Below are 21,677 nucleotides of genomic sequence, written 5' to 3'. Positions count from 1 at the left end.
GCGTAGATTACTCTTCTGAGGTATTTTGTTGCAGAGCATAAAGGCGTGGGGCAAGAGCTGTCAGGACAAGTGGAAACAAGGCATTTTGCTTTGTTGTTTGCGAAGAAGGGACATTAGTATGTCTGTGTACTGACCGAGACCATCTAGTAGAGAGTGCAAAACTAATGATAGGGCAAAGGATAGAATTTCTGGATTGTTTAGGCAAGCAGGGCTGGGACTTAGGGCAAACACAGAGGGATTGGCTTTAGAGGAGCCTGGAGAACATCTAAGAGGCAGAAAGGCAGAGTATGTGGGTGCTGGTAGGTGACGTTCTCTTTGGAGTGTTTCGGTTTTCTTAGTGAAGTGGGAAGCGAGGTCATCAGCTGAGAGGGAAGAGGTGATGGAGAGAGTAGCAAGTGTGAAATAATTCTTTAGGAAGTAGGAGAAAGACTAGATTCAGAAAGTCTAGTATAGTTGGAGGCAGCATTAAGGGCCCACCTGAAGTTCATGGTGATAAGTTTGAGTGTCCAGATGCACAGGTCCAGGCATGGAGGAGGCAGCGAGTTCACTCCTTCACTAATTCAGAAGCACCAGACTCCATGCCAGGCATTTGGTATCTTATCATGGCCAAGAAGTCAGTCCTGGTCCCTGCTCTCATGAAATTTAGAGACTATCTGGGAGAGAGCCAAGACACAGATAAACAAGGAGGTAGCTACAATTACAGCTTGAGAAGTATTTGAGGAAGGAAGCCATCCTGGAATTGACTGTGCCTGGCCCTTGTTGGCTTCTCTAAACCCTGTGTCAGTCCAGCCCTCACGGGGCCCAAGGACTAAGGTAGGGCCTTATAGGCCATGTGGTTCATGGTCAAGAGTTTGGATAGGATCCTAGGTACACAGTGAAGCCTTTGAGTGCTTTAAGCAGGGAATGACGTATTCCAGATTACATTTTTAAAATGTCAAGTCCCTAACCAAACATTAGCAAATCAAATCCAGTGACACATAGAAAGGATAATATATCACAATCAAATAGGTTTTATTCCATGTTAGAGTTAGAACCAACTGGTGATGGACTGGATGTACAGAGTGGGAGAAGGATCAAGTATGACTCCCCAGGATTAAGGCTGACGCCACGGGGTGGATGGGGTGCCATTTCTGGAGATAGGGAAGGGTGGGGAAGGGAGGAATGGGGAGAAGATTCAGATCCTAGTAGGTACTCAAGTGGTAGTGATATAATGGCGGGTCCACTAGTGGTCTCTCTCTTGCTCATTCCCCAGCCTTCATGTGGTCCAACAGATGGGCCCCCTTTTGCCTCATACAGCACCAAAGAAGGAGTCCTTCAAATATCCAGCAAGTTTCCTGGGTGCCTCCAGCTGCTCCATCTACTGTTCCCACCTCACTTCTCAGGAGGCTTTTGGCTTTCTTAGGCTGAAACCACAGCAATAAGCACATGTGGCTTTGGGCTCCCTAAAGCTTCCAGAAGGCGACAGCAGAGTTGGGGGTTCGTCCTTCTTGCCAGGCTTTATTCAGAATGAGACCCAGTAGCTTCTGTGATAGCTAAGGCCCCCCAAGTCTCTACCCATCCTCAGTCAGGTGGTCACTCTCCCTAGATACTCTGTGCCTCCACAGCCTCATTTCCCACCCTCCTCGCTGGAACCCACTAGTGGCCTGGCACTGGGGATTGTGTTAATTCCCTGCACAGTGGTCGTTCCTCCCCAGTTCCTCAGCAGGGTCCTCTCACAGCTGCTATATTGGGCACTGGGTGGCCCAGTTTCAGCTAATGCAGCAGAGAAGATGGTCAATCAATAAGCAGGCAGTTATCAAGTATCGGCTCCAGCCTCGCCCTGATGGGCAGAGCAGGAGGGCTGGGGGAGCCCCAAGGCTGGCATAGGGCACACAGGGACAGGGTCTCTGTCGCTCTGGACTGCTTAGTGGAGCACTGTCAGCTCTTCTGTGCAGAAACTATCTTTTGCCTTGTGTAGCAGAGAAAGCTTTGCAGTGCAGTTGGTGAGGCTGGGGCACAACCTGAGGGCCAGACCTTGCAGCTCTCACCATGCAGCCTGCTCTCAGAGTCCACAGGCTTCCAATCCTCTGCTTCCCACCCCGGGAGAGCAGGGGCCGAGACTACAGCAGAGCAAGAGCTACTTCTTAGCCCTTTTGTTCTAGCCCAACGGAACCAAGAGCTCTGATGCACACCCACCCAGCTGGAATGGAATGTACCAGGCGGGGATTCTCTTGCGGGCACCAGAGGGAAAGGTCTGTTGAAAAAAAGCCCCTCTACCCCAGATTTTTTTTTCATTTTTTTCTTGAGGTATAATTGACTTACAATATTAGTTTCAGTTGTACAACATAGTGTTTTCATATTTTTATACATTACGAAATAATCACCAGGATAAGTCTGGTTATTGTCTGTCACCATACAAAGTTATTACACTATTATTGACTATATTCCCTATGCTGTATATTACATTCCCATGACTTATTTTACCCCAGATATTTTTAATGATCACCTTTTCAGAGACACATCTCTCTCCCCCTGCTTTATGGAGGTACACGAGTCGAATGAAAGGGGAAGAGCCGTCTCCCCAGACAGAAAGTTCAGGTACTTGGAACTGTGTCATCTTGGAGTAGTTGCCTAACCTTTCTGAGCTTCCATTTCCTCTTCTGCAAAACAGGCTTCTTAAAACTTCCTCTAAAGGTTGTAATGAGGCTTAGGGATGAGATACATTAAGGGGCTGGCACACAGTAGGCACTCAGTAAATGGGGGCTGTTACTATTGTTAAATAATCCAAACTTGGTTCTCACATACCACTTGCCTCGCTCATTGTATTTCAGTACCTAACAACACATGCCTGGCTGGCACTTAGTAGGTGGCTGAATCAGTGTCTGTGGGGGGAAGGAAGCCTTAGTGGGGTAGATTGAGTAGCCAGGTAGAGAAGAAGTTAGTTGGATATTTTACATTCACCCACAGAGGGCAAACGCAGGTACTGGAGAATGAAGAGTTATTTCATTAAAACCTCCCCAGGAGATGAGAGGAGTAAAGGGTCTCGCTCAAGCTTACCTGGCAAGTTACGGGGTAGTATTCTGGCCTCCTGACCCCCAGCTCAACTCCTGTTGGTCCCCGTGCTCCTGTTTCTATGAGGAAAGGGTGTGAATAGTCCCTTCTAAGCTCTGCTTGTCTTCCCAAGGCCTCGTCCAGCCCTTCCTGGACGGTTGGCCTCTGAGGGAGCCGAAGCAAGGGCTCCGCTGGGGGCTGGCAGCTCCGTAAATCCTCTCTGGGGAGGAAGACATTCAGTGTGTTTCGGGACTCGCTGTGCTCACCAGACACACCTGCCATGGTGGCCCATCCTCTGCAGAGTAAATACAACACCCCCTACCCCACATTATGGGCTCCTGGGTCTGCCATTCTCAGATGGCCCAGCAAGGGCTGGGGAGAGACGCAGAAACCACTCAGTGGCTGTGTCAGGCTCAGGGGCTGACAGTCTGGGAGCAGCCAGCAAGCCAGAGAGGGGTGTGAAGGCATGACGCCTTCCCTCTGCCATCATCACCTGTAATCATGACAGGAGGCCACGGTGGCTTCAGGCTCTTAGTGGGGTGTGTGTGTGTGTGTGTGGGTACGGAGCTATAGCTTTTTATTTTTAAAGGTCAAAAAATTATATCCTGGGGCTTCCCTGGTGGCGCAGTGGTTGAGAGTCCGCCTGCCGATGCAGGGGACACGGGTTCGTGCCCCGGTCTGGGAAGATCCCACATGCCACGGAGCGGCTGGGCCCGTGAGTCATGGCTGCTGAGCCTGTGCATCCGGAGCCTGTGCTCCGCAACGGGAGTGGCCACAACAGTGAGAGGCCCGCGCACGGCAAAAAAAAAAAAAAAAAAAAATTATATCCTGGGTTTCCAGACCTTTCATTCAATTCTGCTTGCTCACCCCTGCCCCCGCCCATCCCAATCCCTAATTCAAGGCCTAGGGAAGAGTCCCAACAAGGCTAATCTCTTTCCTGTTTGTGCCCCACCCAATCCTCGTGCCCTACCGCCACCATTAATCTTCCTGGACGTAGGAACACAGTTTATATGTTCAAGTTAAGAAATGTTTTCTGACAACACAAGTCCTGCCCTCAATGGCACAGACCCACAGTCTCTTGGGCAAGACTGACAATTTACCAGCTGCCATGCAGCAGGAGGCCTGAGCAGGCCTGGCCCACACACACAAGCACACAGGGCCAAGGTTACTCCCCTAGCCTAGGATGCTCAACCCCACCCCACCTTTTACCTGTGCTCAAAACTCACCTTCCCTGCCTCCTAGCCAGTTACATCTTAACCTGTCCAGGCCTTGGAGTTGAGGAGAAGGATGAAAGAAGGATGTTTAACATCTAAGACCATGTCTTAAACACACACACACACACACACACACACACACACACACACACACACACACCCCTCAGAAATCTGTTCCCTTTTCTTTTCTAATTCCTACTCATTCTTTAATAGTCAACTCAGATGACACCTCCTCCCGGAAGCCTTCCTTGTTTTGGTGTGTTTACAGCTCCCTATGCTCCCCGGTAACACAGCCCTTGTCAGATTGCACCGAGGTAACCTTCACTGGCCTGTGAGGGTGGGGTCCAAGCCTCTTCAACTCTCCTTCACAGTGTCCAGCATAGTTTCTGCCCATTTTTTGGTATCCAATGCCTGACCAATAAATGAATGGTAATAGTAGCAAGTGACTCTTGAACACCTAATATTTGCTAGGCCTTTACTAAATACTTTATATGGATTCTCTTATTTAAATCCTTGTACAATTTTATGAAGAGGCACTAATAGTATAATAGTAATAATATTTTCCTATTTTCCACATTTTCTGAGGAAGCTGAGGCTCAGAGAGATTAAACAACTTATTATTAGTCACACAACATCTAAGTGTAACTGGAATTGTTGAATGAACAATTGAATGGATGAATGAAAAGACCTGCATTTGAGTCTTGACTCCACCCTTACTGCTGGGTGATTTTGGGTAAATCACTTACGTCTTTGGGTCTCAGTTTCCACACCTATAGAATGGGCACAATTCCTTATCCCTATTGCAGAGAGTTGTCTATAAAGGAGTGCTCTCAGAAGAGGAAAATGGCTGCATTGTTCAGGGATGAGTTGGTTCTGGGTGTGTGTGTGGAGGCTCCCAAACCCCCACCTCAAGCTGTCCTCTGGCCTGCAGAGTACCGCCCAAGAGCTGGCCTGACTGCCTGGCACTGAGGTGGCAGAAGGAGCTAATGTTGGCTGCCGGCCTATGGGTACATGCGTGGAGCAGAGACTCGAGAGACAGACACAACTGCCACCGGGAAGTGAGGAGGATCAGGAAGTGGGTGCTGCCGCACGTCTGGCAGAGGGGCTGAGTTTGTCTTTGGAGCCGATGTTTAAAGAGAAAACCTCTTCCCTCTCCCCCCTCGGGTGTCGCGCCACACTGTCTACCACCTGCTCGAGCTGTAAACAGCTCTCCTGGCTGCTGGGAGACGGTTGTGCATCTCCAGTACTCAGTGGAGTGGAGGCTCCACACCAGCAACTCCCTGACCACACGAGGTGGGCGGGCGCCTTGGGCCTGGTGGGGAGGGAACTCACAGTGACTGGATGTGCGGGCGACTGCTGGGCTTTAACTCCTCCATGACGCGCAGCTCCAGGGCCTCAAGGGGTCTGCACAGGAGCGGTTGTCACCTCCCACTGCTGAAGTCCACACAGGCAAGGAGGGGCCATTCTCTAGGCCGCAGTCTTCCTGTCAGAACATGGCCTGAGTCTGAGCTCGGTCTACTGTCAAGGTTTGAAGAAAAAAATGTTCAAGGGAAACACTTGGGAGGAGAATCAAGGACAGAGGAACCCCCTCCCAAACCAGGGAGACTTGATCCCCCAATTCACCCAGTACAGAGAGAGACCCGGAGCCGGGAACTCAGAGGCTGCAACTCAGTCTGCCGCTGTACCCATTTGGACAAGCCACCTCACTTCTCCGGCGCTGCATCTTCTTCAGCAAAGGGGACTCACGGTCCCTGCCTGACTTCTCAGGGTTGCTGCAAGGATCCAGCACGCAGTGTGTGTGCTGAGTCTAAGGAAAGAAGCGATGCTGAGACGCACAGAACTCTGAGTGCCTTAGGCGTCAGGCTGGCAATGTTGGTCTCCCAGTCCTGACTCTGCTACTTACTTGTTCTGTGATCTTGCCCAAACTCTCTGAGCCTGTTTTACATGTGTAAAATGGAAATAATGACATCTTCCTCATTGGATTGTTGAGGGGATTACATGTGAAAGTAATGTAAACCCACCGTCTCTCTCCAGTATCACAGGGGCTTGTTCTTCCCCTTTCCTGCTGTTTCATGGGAGGGAAGACGCTGGATGGATAGCAGCATGCACACGTGTGTCTCTCGGTCTCTGTCGTGGTTGGGGCGGACAGTTAACACAGCGACCCTCCACTGTGGCTTGAGAGGTTCCTTTACATGCATGCCACGGCCTACTGTTGGTGAGCTCCACCTGGGGGAGTGGCCGTGGCACGGCTCGGAGGTGCATAGAGCCATATACACAGGTGAGGTGTGCCCTGTCACTGTTCTGGGTCCAGTGCCTGGGGCACCTCCCTCTCTGCTTCAAGCTCCTCCATGAGTCCAGGGGCTGCCTGACATGAGAGGATCCTGAGGAAGGAGACATGTGGTCTTGGGGCAGAGGGAGTGCCTGCATGCTGAGTGTCCCCTCAATGTCAGGGACAGTGATGAGTGCCTTCTTTGGTAGCATATTTAATTTTATTTAGCCTTGCAAGGCTGGTATCAACACCATTTTTACAAATAAAGAAATAGGAGACCCAGGGAGGTAAAGGAACTGGAAAATAGTTATCTAGCTAGTAATTAGCAAAACTGGGATTTGAACCAGCTTGCCAGATACCAAGGTGAATGCTGCTTGTGATATACCCACTAACCCAGCCACTCCCCTCAGGGATTTCCAGACTGTGGGGAACCACAGCCCCTGTCCTCAGAGAGCCTCTAGGCTAAGATGGAGGCAGAACACAAGATTTTGCAGTTAAGAGAAATTGGCACAGGCCGAGCTAAGAGGGCTGAGACTTCTGGGACAGAGGCTGCTAGTGGGCACAGGCCTGGCCTGACCTGCCATCTGGTTTCCTTTAGGCCCTGCCTGCTTTCTCTCAGGTTCTAGGGCCTGCATGTGCTCATTTGCACAGCTACCTCGATCACAAGTGCAGGGAAGCTAAATCAGGAGGTGTTGCTAACATCACGGCAGCAGAAATAATCCCATGAGGTCCATGGAAGTGAGAATGGAGGAGGTGGGCTAGAGAGGCAGCCCAGCCGACCCTGGGCTGGATCCTAGGGCTGAGTGTTGTGAGGAATTCCAGGAGACCTTCTCTGCCACCCACAGGTAGCATGCATCCCTCAAAGAGCACTGGGCCAGGTTCAGAGGAACCTGGGTTCAGTCTCAGCTCAGACACTAATCAGCCAAGCTATGGCCTTGGGCACTCACTGAACCTTCTTGGGCCTCTGTAAAATGGCAACAACAAAATCTGCCCTGTCTATCAGGCAAGCTGAAATGCTTTGTGAGGAGAGCTGTGTGCCCCACTATCATTTCGCTGTGGTGGGGAGCCTCTTGCCTTCCCTTCTCCCACCCTGGCTCCCTGCCTTTCCTCTCTCCATATGGTGGAGGTGGCTGTCCATTAACAGAAACAAGTCACACAGGTGGTTTGCAAGGGACCTGGCAGGGATTTGAATTCCTGTTTCCTGCAGGGTCCAAAACAATGCCTTTCCTTTTTCTGGGCTCCTCAGACAGGCTTCTCCCCAAACAAGGGTGGGGAGGGTTACTTCTGGGCCAGCGTTAGGCTGAATGCCATTGGGCCTTGCTTCTCACCCACACTGCAGTCTGAGAAGCTTGGACGATAGGGGATACTGGGGAACATAAGACGATAGTCCTTATTCTCAAAGTCCTCAAGCCTCATGGGGATATTATTGTGTGAAACACAAAACCCTGGTTTGGGAGGCAGCTGACCTGAGTTGCAGTTCCAATTCTGACCACCAGCTCTGTGACCCTGAGGGAGTTACCCAGTCTTCTCATCTGTGGAGACGCTGCCTTCCTCCTAAGATGATTGTGGAAAGAGGAAAGGAGAGACTGTATGTAAAGCTCAATGCCAAGTGGTTACTATAGGAACGCTGGGAGGTGGGCTAGGCAGATATCAGCTCCATTTTAGATGAGGAAGCTAAGATTCTGAAAGGTGATGTAACCTGCGAACACAAGTTTGAGTCTGATTAGAACCCAGGCCCTCTAACGCCTGTCACACGCCTGCCAGTGTTTTGTTATCTTGAGCCTTTTGCTTCCTTGTCCCACTGGTGTAACTCTGTTGGAGATAGTGGGTACCAACTATGGAGGTCAGGGAGGGAGAGTTTTGGGTGGTCAGGCCTTTGTGGGATTTGAAAGTTGGGCACCCTAGAGTTGGACCTTCCAATTGGCCCATATTGTTGGTATTCATATCAGCTGGGTGAGGGACACCACTTTGGTGTCCCCACCCTGTGCCTGCAGTGCCTGTCCTACCTGATTCTTGCCCGGTTGAGTCCCCAAGGCCCATTATTGTCAGCGATCTGCATTTTCTTTTTTGTGGCTCTGAGCACAGCACTTTGAAATTTTTGTGAATGGTGGATGGAAAAGAAAGGCTTCGATATAATAAGCTTCCTCCTCTCCCACATACATCATAATGTGAGATTCCCGCAGCGAGGGTCATGGCGGGATGTGAGTGATTTCTTGGGCTTTGCAGAGTGGCAGAAGGGACTGAAAATATGATCATTGATCAATGCTCAGAGAAGCTGCCTTGCCAGGCCCCTGCTCTGGGATGCTGCCAGCGGCTCCATGCTGCTCCATTATCCTGGCGCAAATCACAGGGGTGTAGGGCAGCTCCCTGAGAACAGACTGTTCCCTACTTCCACCCAGGGACAGCTGTGAGGGGAAGGGCTGGTCTTGTAGTTAGAACCACCTAATTAAGTGGCTTAATGTATTGAGCTGGATGACTTATAATGGAAAGTCACTGGGTGACTGGGACAGAAACTTGGAATGGAAATCTCAAGGATTCTATGGAAGGTCCCTCATCTGGGTGGGCTGGGTGCAGGGTCTTCTACCTGCCAGGAGGGATGTTGTGGAGAGAAGCAAAAAGCTTCAAAGTGGCTTCCTCTTACCCTCCTTCCTACTTTATTCACATTTAAAGTGGTTATTGATATCATTGGATTAATGTTTACCATGTTGGTAACTTTTCTATTCACTGGGTCTGTTGTTTGTTTCTCCCCTACCTTCTCTTTTCCGCCTTCTCTGGTTTTAATTGAGCATTTTATATGAATCTATTTTCCTTTCTAAAAATATTATTGTGTGCCTTACTATGTACCAGATACCATAGTGGGTGCTAGGAATACAACATTGAACCAGACCTGACTCCTGCTCTCGGGGGACTTGCAGTTATATGCTCAGGGAGGAAACACATAATTTTACTGATTGTCCCACATGGGGAAGAGGAGGGCATCAGCTCCCACCTTGATTCAGGGGATCCTGCTGCATGCTGTCCTGGGCAGGGGACTCTGTGCCCAGCCTGTATCTACCTGGGCAAGACTGGGTGCTTCCCCACCTTCCACTGCATCAGGATCCTCCTTATCCCCAGCCCATCTCTGGGGCTGGGGCAGAAAAGAGGAGGAAAACCTGGAGCACATGCAGGGCGTTGAGGGGCAGAGCGGGGCAGGGCTCCACAGGGCTGATAGCTGTTGCGAAACTCTGCTGCGTGCTGCTGCCTGAGTGGCTGCACTGGTTCCTAGATTGGGCCTGGCCTGCAGCTTCATGTAAATGTTCCTGCACACTGTGGGGCTCAGTGAATAGGCATGTGTTGGGACGTAAGACAAAGAAAGCAACAAGAGGCACCAGGGAGGGATGATGGGAAACTGCTGGGTGCTGGGGTTCTTACCACTGTTATCTGGGCTCCAAATTCCACCAACCTGGATGTGAAGTGGGGAGAAAGTCCAGGACCTGGGAGAATATGACTGCAACTTCTTCCAGGTCCCAAGAGCAGGACTGTCTTGGGTGGTGGTGCAGCAAGAGGGACTGAAGTTAGATCCTGGGTAGGACTTTCTTTCTCTTTTTTTTTGTGGTACGTGGGCCTCTCACTGTTGTGGCCTCTCCCGTTGCGGAGCACAGGCTCCGGACGCACAGGCTCAGCGGCCATGGCTCACGGGCCCAGCCGTTCCGCGGCATGTGGGATCCTCCCGGACCGGGGCACGAACCCCTGTCCCTGCATCGGCAGGCGGACTCCTAACCACTGCGCCACCAGGGAAGCCCCTGGGTAAGACCTTCTGATGTAAAAGTACAAGCAGTGAAATGGAGGGAGGCCTGAGGGTGAAGGTGGGATCTTTCTTTGGAAACAGGACAAAAGTCTCCCTGTCCTCTCTGTCCTCCCACATCCTGCCATCTGTGGCATCTTTTCTAGAATAGAGGGCTAGATGCTATGGACTTTAGGGAGTCCTGAAGGCCCAGGCAGCTAAAGCAGAGAAAGAACCCAAGCCCTATGAGAGCAGTTGCCTCCTCAGGGCGAGCATCCCTGTCCCCCAGGCCAGCCCCTGTGACTCCAGGCTCTGGGCACTAGGGCACTGGGTCTGCTGTCTGGCTCTCAGTGGACCACTGCCTTTGGGCTGCTCTGGAATCTGTATATTGTCTCTCTGGCCAGAGTTGGATCATGGTCCCTTGAGGGAAACAGGCCTTCAGGCAGATGTTGAGTACTCTGTGATTCCAGATAGGCCAGGAGATATGCAGAAGGGAGGGGGAAGGAGGGGCATCATGAGCTCCCCCTGAGTCTGCCTCCCCCGTCTCCAGTCTCTACACTGGCCACTCACTCAGGAGAGCTTCACTGCGCTTAGCCAGGAAGTGTGGCTTCTCCAGGGCCCTGTGTGGGGTTTGTGCTGGGCTCAGCAAGCTCCCACATCCCTACCTGCTCCCCACCCAAGACTCAGATGCTAGGCAGACAGATCAGGGAACACAGACTCATTCTGTACCAAGGTTGAGTTAGGTAGGAGAGCTGAGTGCACAATAGATACTAAAGCCACGTGACCAGTCTTTCCAAAGTGAACCAAATAACTTTTTGTCTGTGTCACTGCCACCTGTTTTGTATCTCTTCAGGAGCTGACTGTATTTTCTGGGGGAGTCGGGGACATCCTTGGGAGAGGCGTGGTTATAACAGTAGGCACCAGTTGCCACTATTCACAGAGGGGCCTCATGGTCACAGTGAGCCTGCCAAGCAAGTCTTCTTGTGCCATTATGCTGAGGACAAAAGCAAGGCTCAAGGAATCTTTACTTGGTTGAGGCCACAAGCTGTTAACTGGTAGGGCCACAGCTTGAACTCAGATCTGGCTCTGCAGCACTCTTCATTCATTCCTTCATTCATTCACTCACAACAAATATTTATTTCTCTTTCCATTCCATGTTGCTCCCCATCTTCCTCTCCACGGGGCACATAGCTGGAGCATGAAATCCTTAGCGGGGGGACTCCCTTCTGGGGAGTTGTGTGTGCCTCTCAACTACGGCCCCAGGGCTCCCCATCCCCAAACTGGTTTTCGGTGTTCCTTCCCTCCACTGGTGCCCAGCTCACCTCTTTGTATAAGATGATCTGACACATTTCAGAAGAGGGGAACTGGACCTGCCAGAGCTTGGGAAACATCTCATTCAGTCCTACGTTATCCAGATGAGGATAGAGATGCCCCCAAAGGAGAGGAGTTTCACCCAAGGCCAGCTCATTCCCTCCCAACAAAGCCTGGACCAGAACCGAGGTCTCCTGGTTCCCACCACAGTGAGGTGCTCCAAGGGAGGACTGCCCTGCTTTGGGGGTCCTCATGTCCTTGCTGTCCTTGCAGGCACCTTGATGGGCAGTGTGGGCCCCCTGCTCTCTCAAGCCTGGGGAGCTCTGCACATTTCCAGCTCCCTCCTGCCCTCACCCTCTTGATGTGCCAGCCAGGCTGCAGGATTCCCTGCCACCTCTTAAAAGGGACCGTTGTCTGCAAAGACCAGAGGGGCTGGTGGGGAATGATTCAATCAGTTCCCTTTTCCTATAATGTCAGGTCTTTCCACTTAGTTGGAAAAGAGATTTGACCCCCTTTACCACAGCGGTCATCCCAGTAAGGCCTCACTGCGCCAGCCACTCATAGGTCATTAAATCCATATGCAGACAGGATAATTTTTTACCATACTGCCGAATGAGTCAGAAAGTCTCCCACAGGGCTTCCCTGGTGGGGCAGTGGTTGAGAGTCCGCCTGCCGATGCAGGGGACACGGGTTCGTGCCCCGGTCCGGGAGGATCCCACATGCCGTGGAGCGGCTGGGCCCGTGGGCCATGGCTGCTGGGCCTGTGCGTCCGGAGCCTGTGCTCTGCAACGGGAGAGGCCACAACAGTGAGAGGCCCGCGTACCGCAAAAAAAAAAGAAAAAAAAAGAAAGTCTCCCACAGCAGGTGGGGTAATTTGGCCTTGGTACTTTCACCATCCTGGCCTTACCCCCAAGAGCTGGAGAGAATCAAATCTCAGAGCAGGAAATGGCCAGGAATGCTGAGGTCTGGGTCCAGTTGTCCTGAGTTTACAGTTCAGGTCAGGCACCCTCCTCCCTGAAGACCACCCTGTCACTCGGATGTGAGGCTGCACCGGTCTCAGGAGTTAGAGGACTGGGGCCGGGGCGGAGGTGGCTGCATCTCAAAATTACCGATAGGGGATTGTGTCAAAGTGCAGTCCCTGGGCCTCCCAGTGCCTGTGTGGGGACATCCTGATATGCCCCGGACTGCGGGAAAGGGTTGGGGATTGTAGGCAAGTATACTTTGAAAATATGCCTTCCCCAAACCTGAGAACCTCCCTCCCTACACTACCCCCTGCAGCCTCCTCTGGATCAGGTGCACTGAACAAATCCCAGCCCCTCTTTGTAAGGATGAGAGGATGCAACCAGAGAGGAGAGGGGCTTTGTCACAGGCACACAGGCCTGAGGTAGAACTTGCGATGTCAGTTACCTGTGCCACCTTAGAGTCTGGGGTTGACGCCAGGAACTTTGGCGCCTTGTATGTTTTATTTAGCCTGGGCTGCTCTCCCATCAGACTGGGCACTCCCTCTGCTCAGGAGCTATACCTTCCCCATCAGATGGAGAATTCCTTTAGGTCGGGGGCTATGTTTTTTCTGCTCACTCCCAGATTCAAGGAAGGGGCTCTGAATCTGAAGCAGGGAGAATAGAGGACGTTCAGAATAGAGGACGCTACTGGGTCACATACGTAGACATAATTGTTTTTCCCACCAGGCTGTTGAGTTGTTTGTCCTCAGAACGTGACCAGGAGTTATTTCCAAGGCCCATTACACTACTAGCCTAACTAATTTATCCAGCTCTGTTCTTTCAAGGAGTTCAGTGTCTGGGCCCGCTCTCTATAGCTCTGCAAACTCGCCTTGAGGGTGTCCAATGGATCCCCCTTTTGGGGATCAGTGACACTGATATTTAGAGTTGGTGGGTGATGCCACAGGTCCTGAAGCAAGCAAGATTCAAGGCAGGATTATTAGGACCCAGACATCCAAGTCCCTCCCCAGGGTCCCTGATCCAGACTCCCCCGGGGAATGTTAATGTTAAATATTTGGCCCCTGGAGTACGCTCAGTGCCTTTGATTGTATCCGGTTTCCTGTTTCCTTTGAGAGGGAGAATTTCTCTGAAGGAAGTGGTTTATAGTCCTAAAGCCTTACTTCCCTGGTCTTGAGATCCAAGTTTCCAGTTACAGCTAGCTGAGATCAATGATAAGGAGGGAGGTAGGGAAGGAGGTCACCAGAGCTGTGGAATATCGCTCCTTCTCACAAGCAAGAAAGTGGGAAGGGAAGATGGAGGATTCGGTCCCAGACTATCCAAACTGCACGTTGCAGAAAGAGGCAGACATGCTCCATTCCCCTACCCAGCCGCATGCCCAGGGGAAAGATTTTTTTCATCCAGGGCACTGTAATTGCTTCTAAGACTTCAGCTATGCCTTTCTAATCTGACTGTCTCTAACTGAGCACCTACCATTTAATCCTTATCTGTGGTTCCCTGACGTACTCACATGGTAGGTCCTCAATTAATCATGAATGATTGAATAGTTTTTTTAATTTATCATTTTTATTTATTTATCATTTATTTATTTATCATTGAATAAAATGTATTTGCCATTGAATAAATCATAAGTGTTTGAATAAATGGATATATGGATTCATGTATCCATTTTTACGTCTAGTTACTCATTCATTCAACAAATAATTATTGAGCACTTTTCTAGGTACTGGGAACGCAGTTGGTGAAATTGCAAAATGAATCTCTGTCCTAATGGAGTTACATTCCACTGGAGAGAAATAGATAATAAATTCCTAAACACCTATGTATTTATATCTATATCTAATCGAGAGAGGAAGCAGTCGTGGGGGTAGATGAATGGATTCAGAGAGTCAAGAAGTGATAAGCTCTATCAAGAGAATTAAAAACGGCAGAAGGCTACAGAGTGACGGGCTTCTTTTGCAGGGTGGTCAGGGAATCTCCTCTGAGGAGGTGACATCTAAGCTGAGATCTGGATGTGGGGGAAGGAGCCTTCCCAGCCCTCTCAGGGAGGTGAGCAGGAAGTGCAAAGGCCCCAGGTGGGAGGTGCACACAAAGAAGTGTCCAGCAGTGGGGTCTGGACTTCCTGAGTGAGTGCAACAGGATTGGCAGTAGGGGAAGGGCCCCTGGCCAGAGAGGGGTCAGGGTCAGGGTCAGGGAATGGCCCCATCCTCCCTTCAGTGGACGGGATCAAAACATGAGAGTCATCCTGATGATGCTTTCTCTCACCTGGACATCCAAACTCAGCAACAGGTCCTGTTGGCTCTGTTCCCAAACACATCTGACAGCCAGGCACTCACTCCTCCCCACTCCCCACTGCCACCCACGAGAGCTCACCACCTCGCCTCTTGCCTGGATGGCTGAAATACGCTCCCCGTCGTGTTCTTGCTTTCCCTGCTGCACACAACACACTCTCCACACCGCAGCCCGAAGTATCTTTTAAAAACAGAAACTGGATATTACTCCTTTGCTTACAATGGCTTTCCCTGCCCAAGAATAAAACCTTGGAACCTTTTGTGTGACCTGCCCAGCCCAGGTGGCCGTCCCAGACCACATCTGTGACTGCCCCGCCCTGGCCCTTGCCTTCACTCTCGGGAAGCCCCCACTAGCTGCTCCCTGAGCCACTCGGGCCTCAGGACTTTGCCTGCTGGTACCTCATGCCTGGCTGCCCTTGGTGATCATGTCTCTCTCGGCTCAGTGTCTCCTCCCCAGAGAGGCTGTCCTGAGCACGTACAAAACCTAAGTCAGCAGCACTCCATGCCCAGCCACTCGCTCTCAGGGTGTCCTATTTATTTCCCTTGGTACGTCTCAAACGATCTGTTTATTGGTTTATCCCCTGCCTCTAGAATGTTACTTTCCTGAAAGCCTGTTCTCTTCGATATCCCCGAACCCGGCACTTGTAACCTGGCACCTAAAAGCCCTCCGTGAATATCTGTTTAATGAATGAAAAGGGAGGGTGCCTCAGCTGCCTACTTGCCCCGGCACTGACGACTAAACAGCTGAGCAGATCATGAACAGACCAGTCTGAGGGCTACAAAGAGGTTGAACTTGGAGGCGGGAGGGAGGCCCCCAGGCAGGCCTGCTGCCATCTTCAGAGCTGCCCAGTCCAGGGGGTTACCTGAAGCAGCGGGGGTCCACCATGACTCCCTCCTTCTGTCCTGGACCTCCACCCTCTGAGCCCCCCTTGTCCTCCATCTTCCCAAAGCGGCAGAGCTGAGGTCCTTCGTGGGCTTTGGACTAGGACAAATCTCAGTCTTAGAAATTCCATCTCTACCCCTTACTCCCTGAGTGACCTCGGACATGCTTCATAATCTGAATCTCAGTAACTGCGATTAGAAAATGAGAATAATCATCATAATAATGCCTAAGTCACAGGGCTGTCTATTAAGTGGGTGCCAGCACATGAAAAGCATCAATAAATGTTAGCTTTTATTAGCATTGTTATTATTACTGTCCATCAGTTAACTATTATTTTTGAACATCCCCCCTCCCTTAGCCTCCAGGACCTCCTCCTCTCCTATGGCAGCCCTGCCAGGGTGTCCAGGGGAGTAGCAGAGGCTTCCTCTGCCTTGCCCTATTTGGGTACAGGATTCGTAGCCCTCCTTCCCTAACTTTGACCTCTAAACCACACTCACTTATTCTTGCAGCAGCTATATTATGAAATACTTGTCTGTTCAGCTAGGCCAGCTCTTGGCAACAGGAGACTCTTCTGCCTCTTTCCTTAAGCTCTCCCTTTTCCTCTTGGAGTCTCTGCCACCCCAACTACTCTAGGTACCCAGTTTTTTCATTTTTCTCATCATCAATAAGAAGATACTGACAAATAAAGTAATTCATACTATGGAGTCAGTGTTATCTTGGCTTTAAAAATAACACACAGAGAGGGCGATTCTTAACCCAAAGGAACATCTCACCAATGGGGCGTTTTATTTATGCACTATGTGGGAGCTACAGGAGGGGGCAGGGCCCTCCCTGGTTTCTTCAACGACATCTTTAAGGAGCTGCCTGCCCTGCTTGCCTGTGGACAGGGCTCCACTTGGTGTTCCAGTGCCTCCATTCTGTTGCTTCCCCTTTGTCTGTCTGAGACTGCACACTCCTGAGGGCAGCCATCTCTCTGGCTAGCTCTCACAGGGCTGTCTATAAAGTTGGGGGTTATGAGGCCTTGGACCATGACTTGGTGGGACAAGTGTTTGTGGCGCATTCAGCACGCCCCACCCCACGTGCACCCTAGGACTTGCAGCCTCTGCTTCTCTTTCCCACGTGTAGGGAGAGGTAAGCTTTTCTCCCAGCTCTGAGAGGCAGCCCTGCCTGTGAGAGCCTGCCCTACCTCAGCCAAGGTCCTGGGTCCTGCCCTTTCCCACCACGGAGAAAATAGCAAGAAAAACAGATGAGAACTGATACCCTAAGCTGCAAGGTCTGCTGGGACCTGGCCCGGAGGAGCCCCAGGAAAGCTTTAACCCTGGGGCTCCAGGCAGTTGGGAAGGGTGAGGGGAAGAGAAAAGGCGGGCACCTCTCTAGCTAGAAGTTACCTCCTCCTCTTGTCACCTGGGACACTGTCAGAATTCACCTCCTCTCTTGGAGGGTCATCACTGCCCAGATGTGGGTCCTGGGCGAGATACCTCCTCCCCTAGTCCTCAGGCTGGACGGCAATACCAGAGGTCACCTTGTCTACCCCCCTTTCTCTGGGTGGTACCATCTTTGAATAGGGTCTAGCCATTCCCATTTTAAAGCTTGTAGGAAAGGGATGTTCCCAATCTGCCAGTCATCCACATCTAAACAACCCACAGTCAGCCTGGTGCCCTGAGGAGAGCTGGTCTTGGAGTCAGGAGATGTGGGCAAGTCGTTGCCCATTTCTGGACCTCGAGTTCCTAATCTGTAAAATGGGGATTCCATTCTGCGCTGTACTCCCCTCACAGGGTGGTTACGGGGATTACCTGGGACATGAATGTAAAAGGGCTTTGTAAAAGATCAATATGATGTAAATCATAGCTGTGATGGGCTGTGATAGGGGGTGCCTGGCCTACATCCTTCCTTCTGCAGCTGCAGCTCCATTGGGCTCTGCTGAGGCTCCCCACGGGGACCTGCCCCCTGCCTGTGACAGCTGTAGCAGAGTACCTTAGCCTTTTTTTCTCTGTTGATAGAATGACCTGCACTCCTTTAGTCTCACCCCATGGACTTGCCCAGAGCTTCTTTCACTATAGGACATGTGGGAAGCACTTTAAGCTCATCAGAAACAAACCTTGAGCCAGATGTTTACAGAGCCATTAGGCTGTGTTTGCTGAGCATCTAGAGATAGCAGGGTTTCTCAGGTGCGTGTGTTTTCAGGGGCTTGGAGGATTAGGAGCTCAGGCACAGGAATGTTGGTGGCGTGCTTACAGAGCATTTCACATATGTTAGCTCATCTGAAGTGGGTCCCACAGTCTCACTTTACAGGGGAAGAGCTGACCTAGTAAGTTGCAGACCTGGGGCCCAGATATGGATCTCTGACTCCAAAGTATGCACCAGGCTGGCTATCCTGCTGGGGATTCAAGAGGTGGAAATAGGCTTTAGTTACAGCAAGAGAGCAAGGATTAGATCTAAGAAAACTTCAGGAAGGCAGAAGCAAACTGGACAGATTTCAAGGCCCCTTGGAGCTTTGGGGACACAAGGACCCTATGACTACAGAGTAGGGGATGGGGCACCACACTTAAGGTGCTGGAGTCATCTAGGGGCCTCAGTTTCCCCACTGGAATGATGAGATTAGAAACGAGGTTGCTTATCTAGTGCTTGCTTTCTAGATGGGGTGGGGGTGGGGTCCAGTTTCTCCCATCCCTCACATCATTCCCCTTCCCACTCCTGGAAAGCCTTCAAGGAGCAGTAGGCTTTGGTCCAGGGTGAGAGGGACCTTAAGAATCATTGCTGTGAAGGAGAATGCCTCAGATTCCGCAGGCACGGGACAGAAAAAAACGTAGTCAGAGGGAGGCCTCCGCCTTCACACCCGTGGGTCTCAGTAGCCGTTCACATGCTCAGGAGGGCACTCCATGCATCTCAGAAGCTACATTGGAAAATAACAACTGGGCAAGCTGCTGGGCTGAGCCAGCTCCTCAGCACAGAGCTGGGCGGGCCTCAGCCCTTGGCACTAGCTCCAAGGCCAGTGTGTGGGCACAGGACATGCTGGCTGCTGGCTGGATTGGTTTAAAGGGAAGTGGGGAGCCCCCCCTCCTCGGAGGGGCATCCCCTCAACCCTGGGGGCAGGGGTGGGGGAAGAGTCACGGCCCATGGTCAGCCTCATCCATTTTCTGTGTCATCCAAATGTTTTCATCATCTGTGTATGTCATGGCATGAAAAAGGTTGGTAGCTCTGCCCCTTGACATCGTCCTGCTTATTTCCTTCAAAGGACATATCACCACCTCTAGTTGTCTTGTTTATTTATTTCCTTACTTTTGTGTTATCTATTTCTTCACCCAAAATGTGAGCTGCATAGAGGTAGGGATTCTTAATCTTACTCCTAGCACAGAGACCAGTGCCTGGCACAGAAAGCATGCAAAAATGAATGGATACACCCATGTATGCATGCATAAATCGGAGTCCCTTGCATGTAGTCCTCAATGAAAATCAGTTTTCTTTCCTGAGAATAATTCCCAATTAGCTTGGGGGTGGAGAGCTGGTTCTTGAGATCAACCCCTCAGGAGATAAGCACTGTACATGACTGAAAGGGGAGGCGAGGTAAGGATGGAGGTGGGAGATGGGGGCACTGGCAGAGATGGGACACAGCCAAAAGGAGGGGGTGGGGAAGGCTTTTTATGATAGTGTGTCAGCTGGCCCAGGGGGAGGGGTGGTTTGTTAATCACCTTGCTGTTGTGGTCAGTTAGGAAGCACAGCGCTGCCACCCTCCATGTGGTCTTGGGCAGAACACATGACTACTCTGAACCTCAGTTTTCTCAGCTGTCAAATGGGCACTCATTCTGCTGGTGCTTTTCTACCCCATGGGAACTGTCACGAAGCAATGATAAGGTCACCAGTGGGGGTGCGCCAAGCACATGTGAGCAATCTTTACTTTGGTAATTTTAGTGAAACTCCTAAAGGAATTCATCTGTTATTTTCTTCTCTGTTTTCTCCCACCCTCAGCAGTAGACATGAACCAGTGCATTGCAAGTTCTGGCCTAAATTTTAGATCCCAAAGACTTGACTCTCTAGCCAAAGACATGTGCCTCCCCACTCACTGGGCCCTGGCTGAGCAGGGGCCTCCTCTTAGAGACCCCCAGGGGCTGGGTGAACTGAGGAGGGGACCTCATACTCTGCCCTCCTCTCCCCCAGGTACAAGACAGTGGTGACTACCCGAAGGGCTGTGGTGGCCATCGTTGGCTGCTGGATTCTCTCCTTTGTGGTGGGTTTGACACCTATGTTCGGCTGGAACAACCTGAATGCAGTGGAGCGGGCCTGGGTGGCTAATGGCAGTGTAGGTGAGCCCGTGATCGAGTGCCAGTTTGAGAAGGTCATCAGCATGGAGTATATGGTCTACTTCAACTTCTTTGTCTGGGTGCTGCCCCCACTGCTGCTCATGGTCCTCATCTACCTGGAGGTCTTCTACTTGATCCGCAAGCAGCTCAACAAGAAGGTGTCGGCCTCCTCTGGCGACCCGCAGAAGTACTATGGGAAGGAGCTGAAGATCGCCAAGTCGCTGGCCCTCATCCTCTTCCTCTTCGCCCTCAGCTGGCTGCCCCTCCACGTCCTGAACTGCGTCACCCTCTTCTGCCCTACCTGCCATAAGCCGAGGCTCCTCATGTACGTCGCCATCTTCCTCACACATGGCAACTCGGCCATGAATCCCATCGTCTATGCCTTCCGCATCCAGAAGTTTCGGGTTACCTTCCTTAAGATTTGGAACGACCACTTCCGCTGCCAACCTGCACCCCCCATTGAGGAGGACCCTCCAGAAGAGAGGCCCGATGACTAGACTCCACCTCCTGCCCCCAGCTGCGCACACCTGGGGCATCTCAGCCCAGTCCTCACCTCCCTACTGTCTCCCTTGTCTCCCTGACTCTTCCCTACTGGCCTTTGGGCTGGGAGTGCCCTGCCCCTCGAGGTCCTGGAGGAGTTTTGGGAGGGCAGTCCATGGGGAAAGAACGAGGTACCCTGAGGGGAGGAGGAAAGTGGCTTGAGCCTCCCCACCTGCCTGACCAGCCCACAGGCAGCCCAGCACATCAGGCTGAGTGGGGCTTGGGGACACTGAGACTGCCACGGGGCCCTGTGGGCCGGGAGGGCAAGCTCAGCTCCCATGGCGGGAAGGGAGGGGAGTCTGCTTGTCTTAGGTGGTAGTGGTGCAGCCCTGGGACCAAGTTTAAGGAGAGGAGAATATCCCCGCCAAGATGGAGGGAAGGAGAGAAACTAGATGTCCTGGCCTTGTTTTCTCTCCTGTTCTGTAGCAGAAGGTGGCCAGAGCCACTGACAGGCAGGAAGCAAGGAGCCTCAGTCCCCACCTCCCAGAACCCTGTGCTCCTGGCCATGCTGCATGCCAGGGTGCCTGCTCTATTTGCCCTGGGGATTCCAGGGTTATACTTGGGAGAGGCCGAAAGAGCGAGTCCAGAAATAATTTCCAGTATTTGCTTTATTCTCCACTAGCCCTTGGACCTGAGTGGGGGCTCCAAGCTCTCGGGAGCTAATGTGGAATGGTAGGTGTGGGCCTCAAACAGCCACTGGGAGACAGTGTTGAGCCCTCAATTCTTGCCCTGAGCCTCCCATGTAGGAGACTTGGAGTGTAACTGCCTGTCCTCTGGGCCACCAGCTCTCGGTGATGGGCATGTGCCCTCCTAGGTGACACCCATCTCTGTTGCTTCTGAGCCAGATGGAGAGGAGAACCCCAGACATGCCAGCTCTTGGGAGCATTCTGCCTGCCTGGGGAGTGGATGAGGAAGGGAAAGTGGGCTGCTGTGGTCACGCTGGGATGAAGTGTGACAGGGTGGTCAGGCCAGAGGAGACTACCCTCCTGGGTGTATGGGCAGGAAGGTCTTACCAGAATTTAGGTACCCTCAGTACCCCTGACACTTAGCACAGTGTTCATGGGCTTTGAGGCTCTGTTGCAGAGTCTAGGCCTTTAGACTAAACCCTTGGGGAAGGGTCCA

The 21,677-nt window shown here is 51.7% G+C and overlaps 1 protein-coding gene across 1 annotated transcript in view; it reads left to right on the top strand.

The window, feature by feature from the left end:
- The window catches only part of ADORA1 (adenosine A1 receptor), a 32,721-nt gene extending 11,228 nt beyond the window's left edge, over positions 1-21,493 (top strand). The window contains exon 2 of the mRNA XM_060088466.1: positions 19,873-21,493. Within this exon, the coding sequence (XP_059944449.1) occupies positions 19,873-20,512 (640 nt within the window). The 3' untranslated portion in view covers positions 20,513-21,493. The remainder of the gene's footprint in view (positions 1-19,872) is intronic.
- The last annotated feature ends 184 nt before the right edge of the window (positions 21,494-21,677 follow it).

The sequence above is a fragment of the Mesoplodon densirostris genome, chromosome 2 (assembly GCF_025265405.1).
Source record: "Mesoplodon densirostris isolate mMesDen1 chromosome 2, mMesDen1 primary haplotype, whole genome shotgun sequence".
NCBI lineage: Eukaryota > Metazoa > Chordata > Mammalia > Artiodactyla > Ziphiidae > Mesoplodon > Mesoplodon densirostris.
Note: the sequence above shows the minus strand (reverse complement) of the source record. Positions and strands in the feature narration are given on the sequence as shown.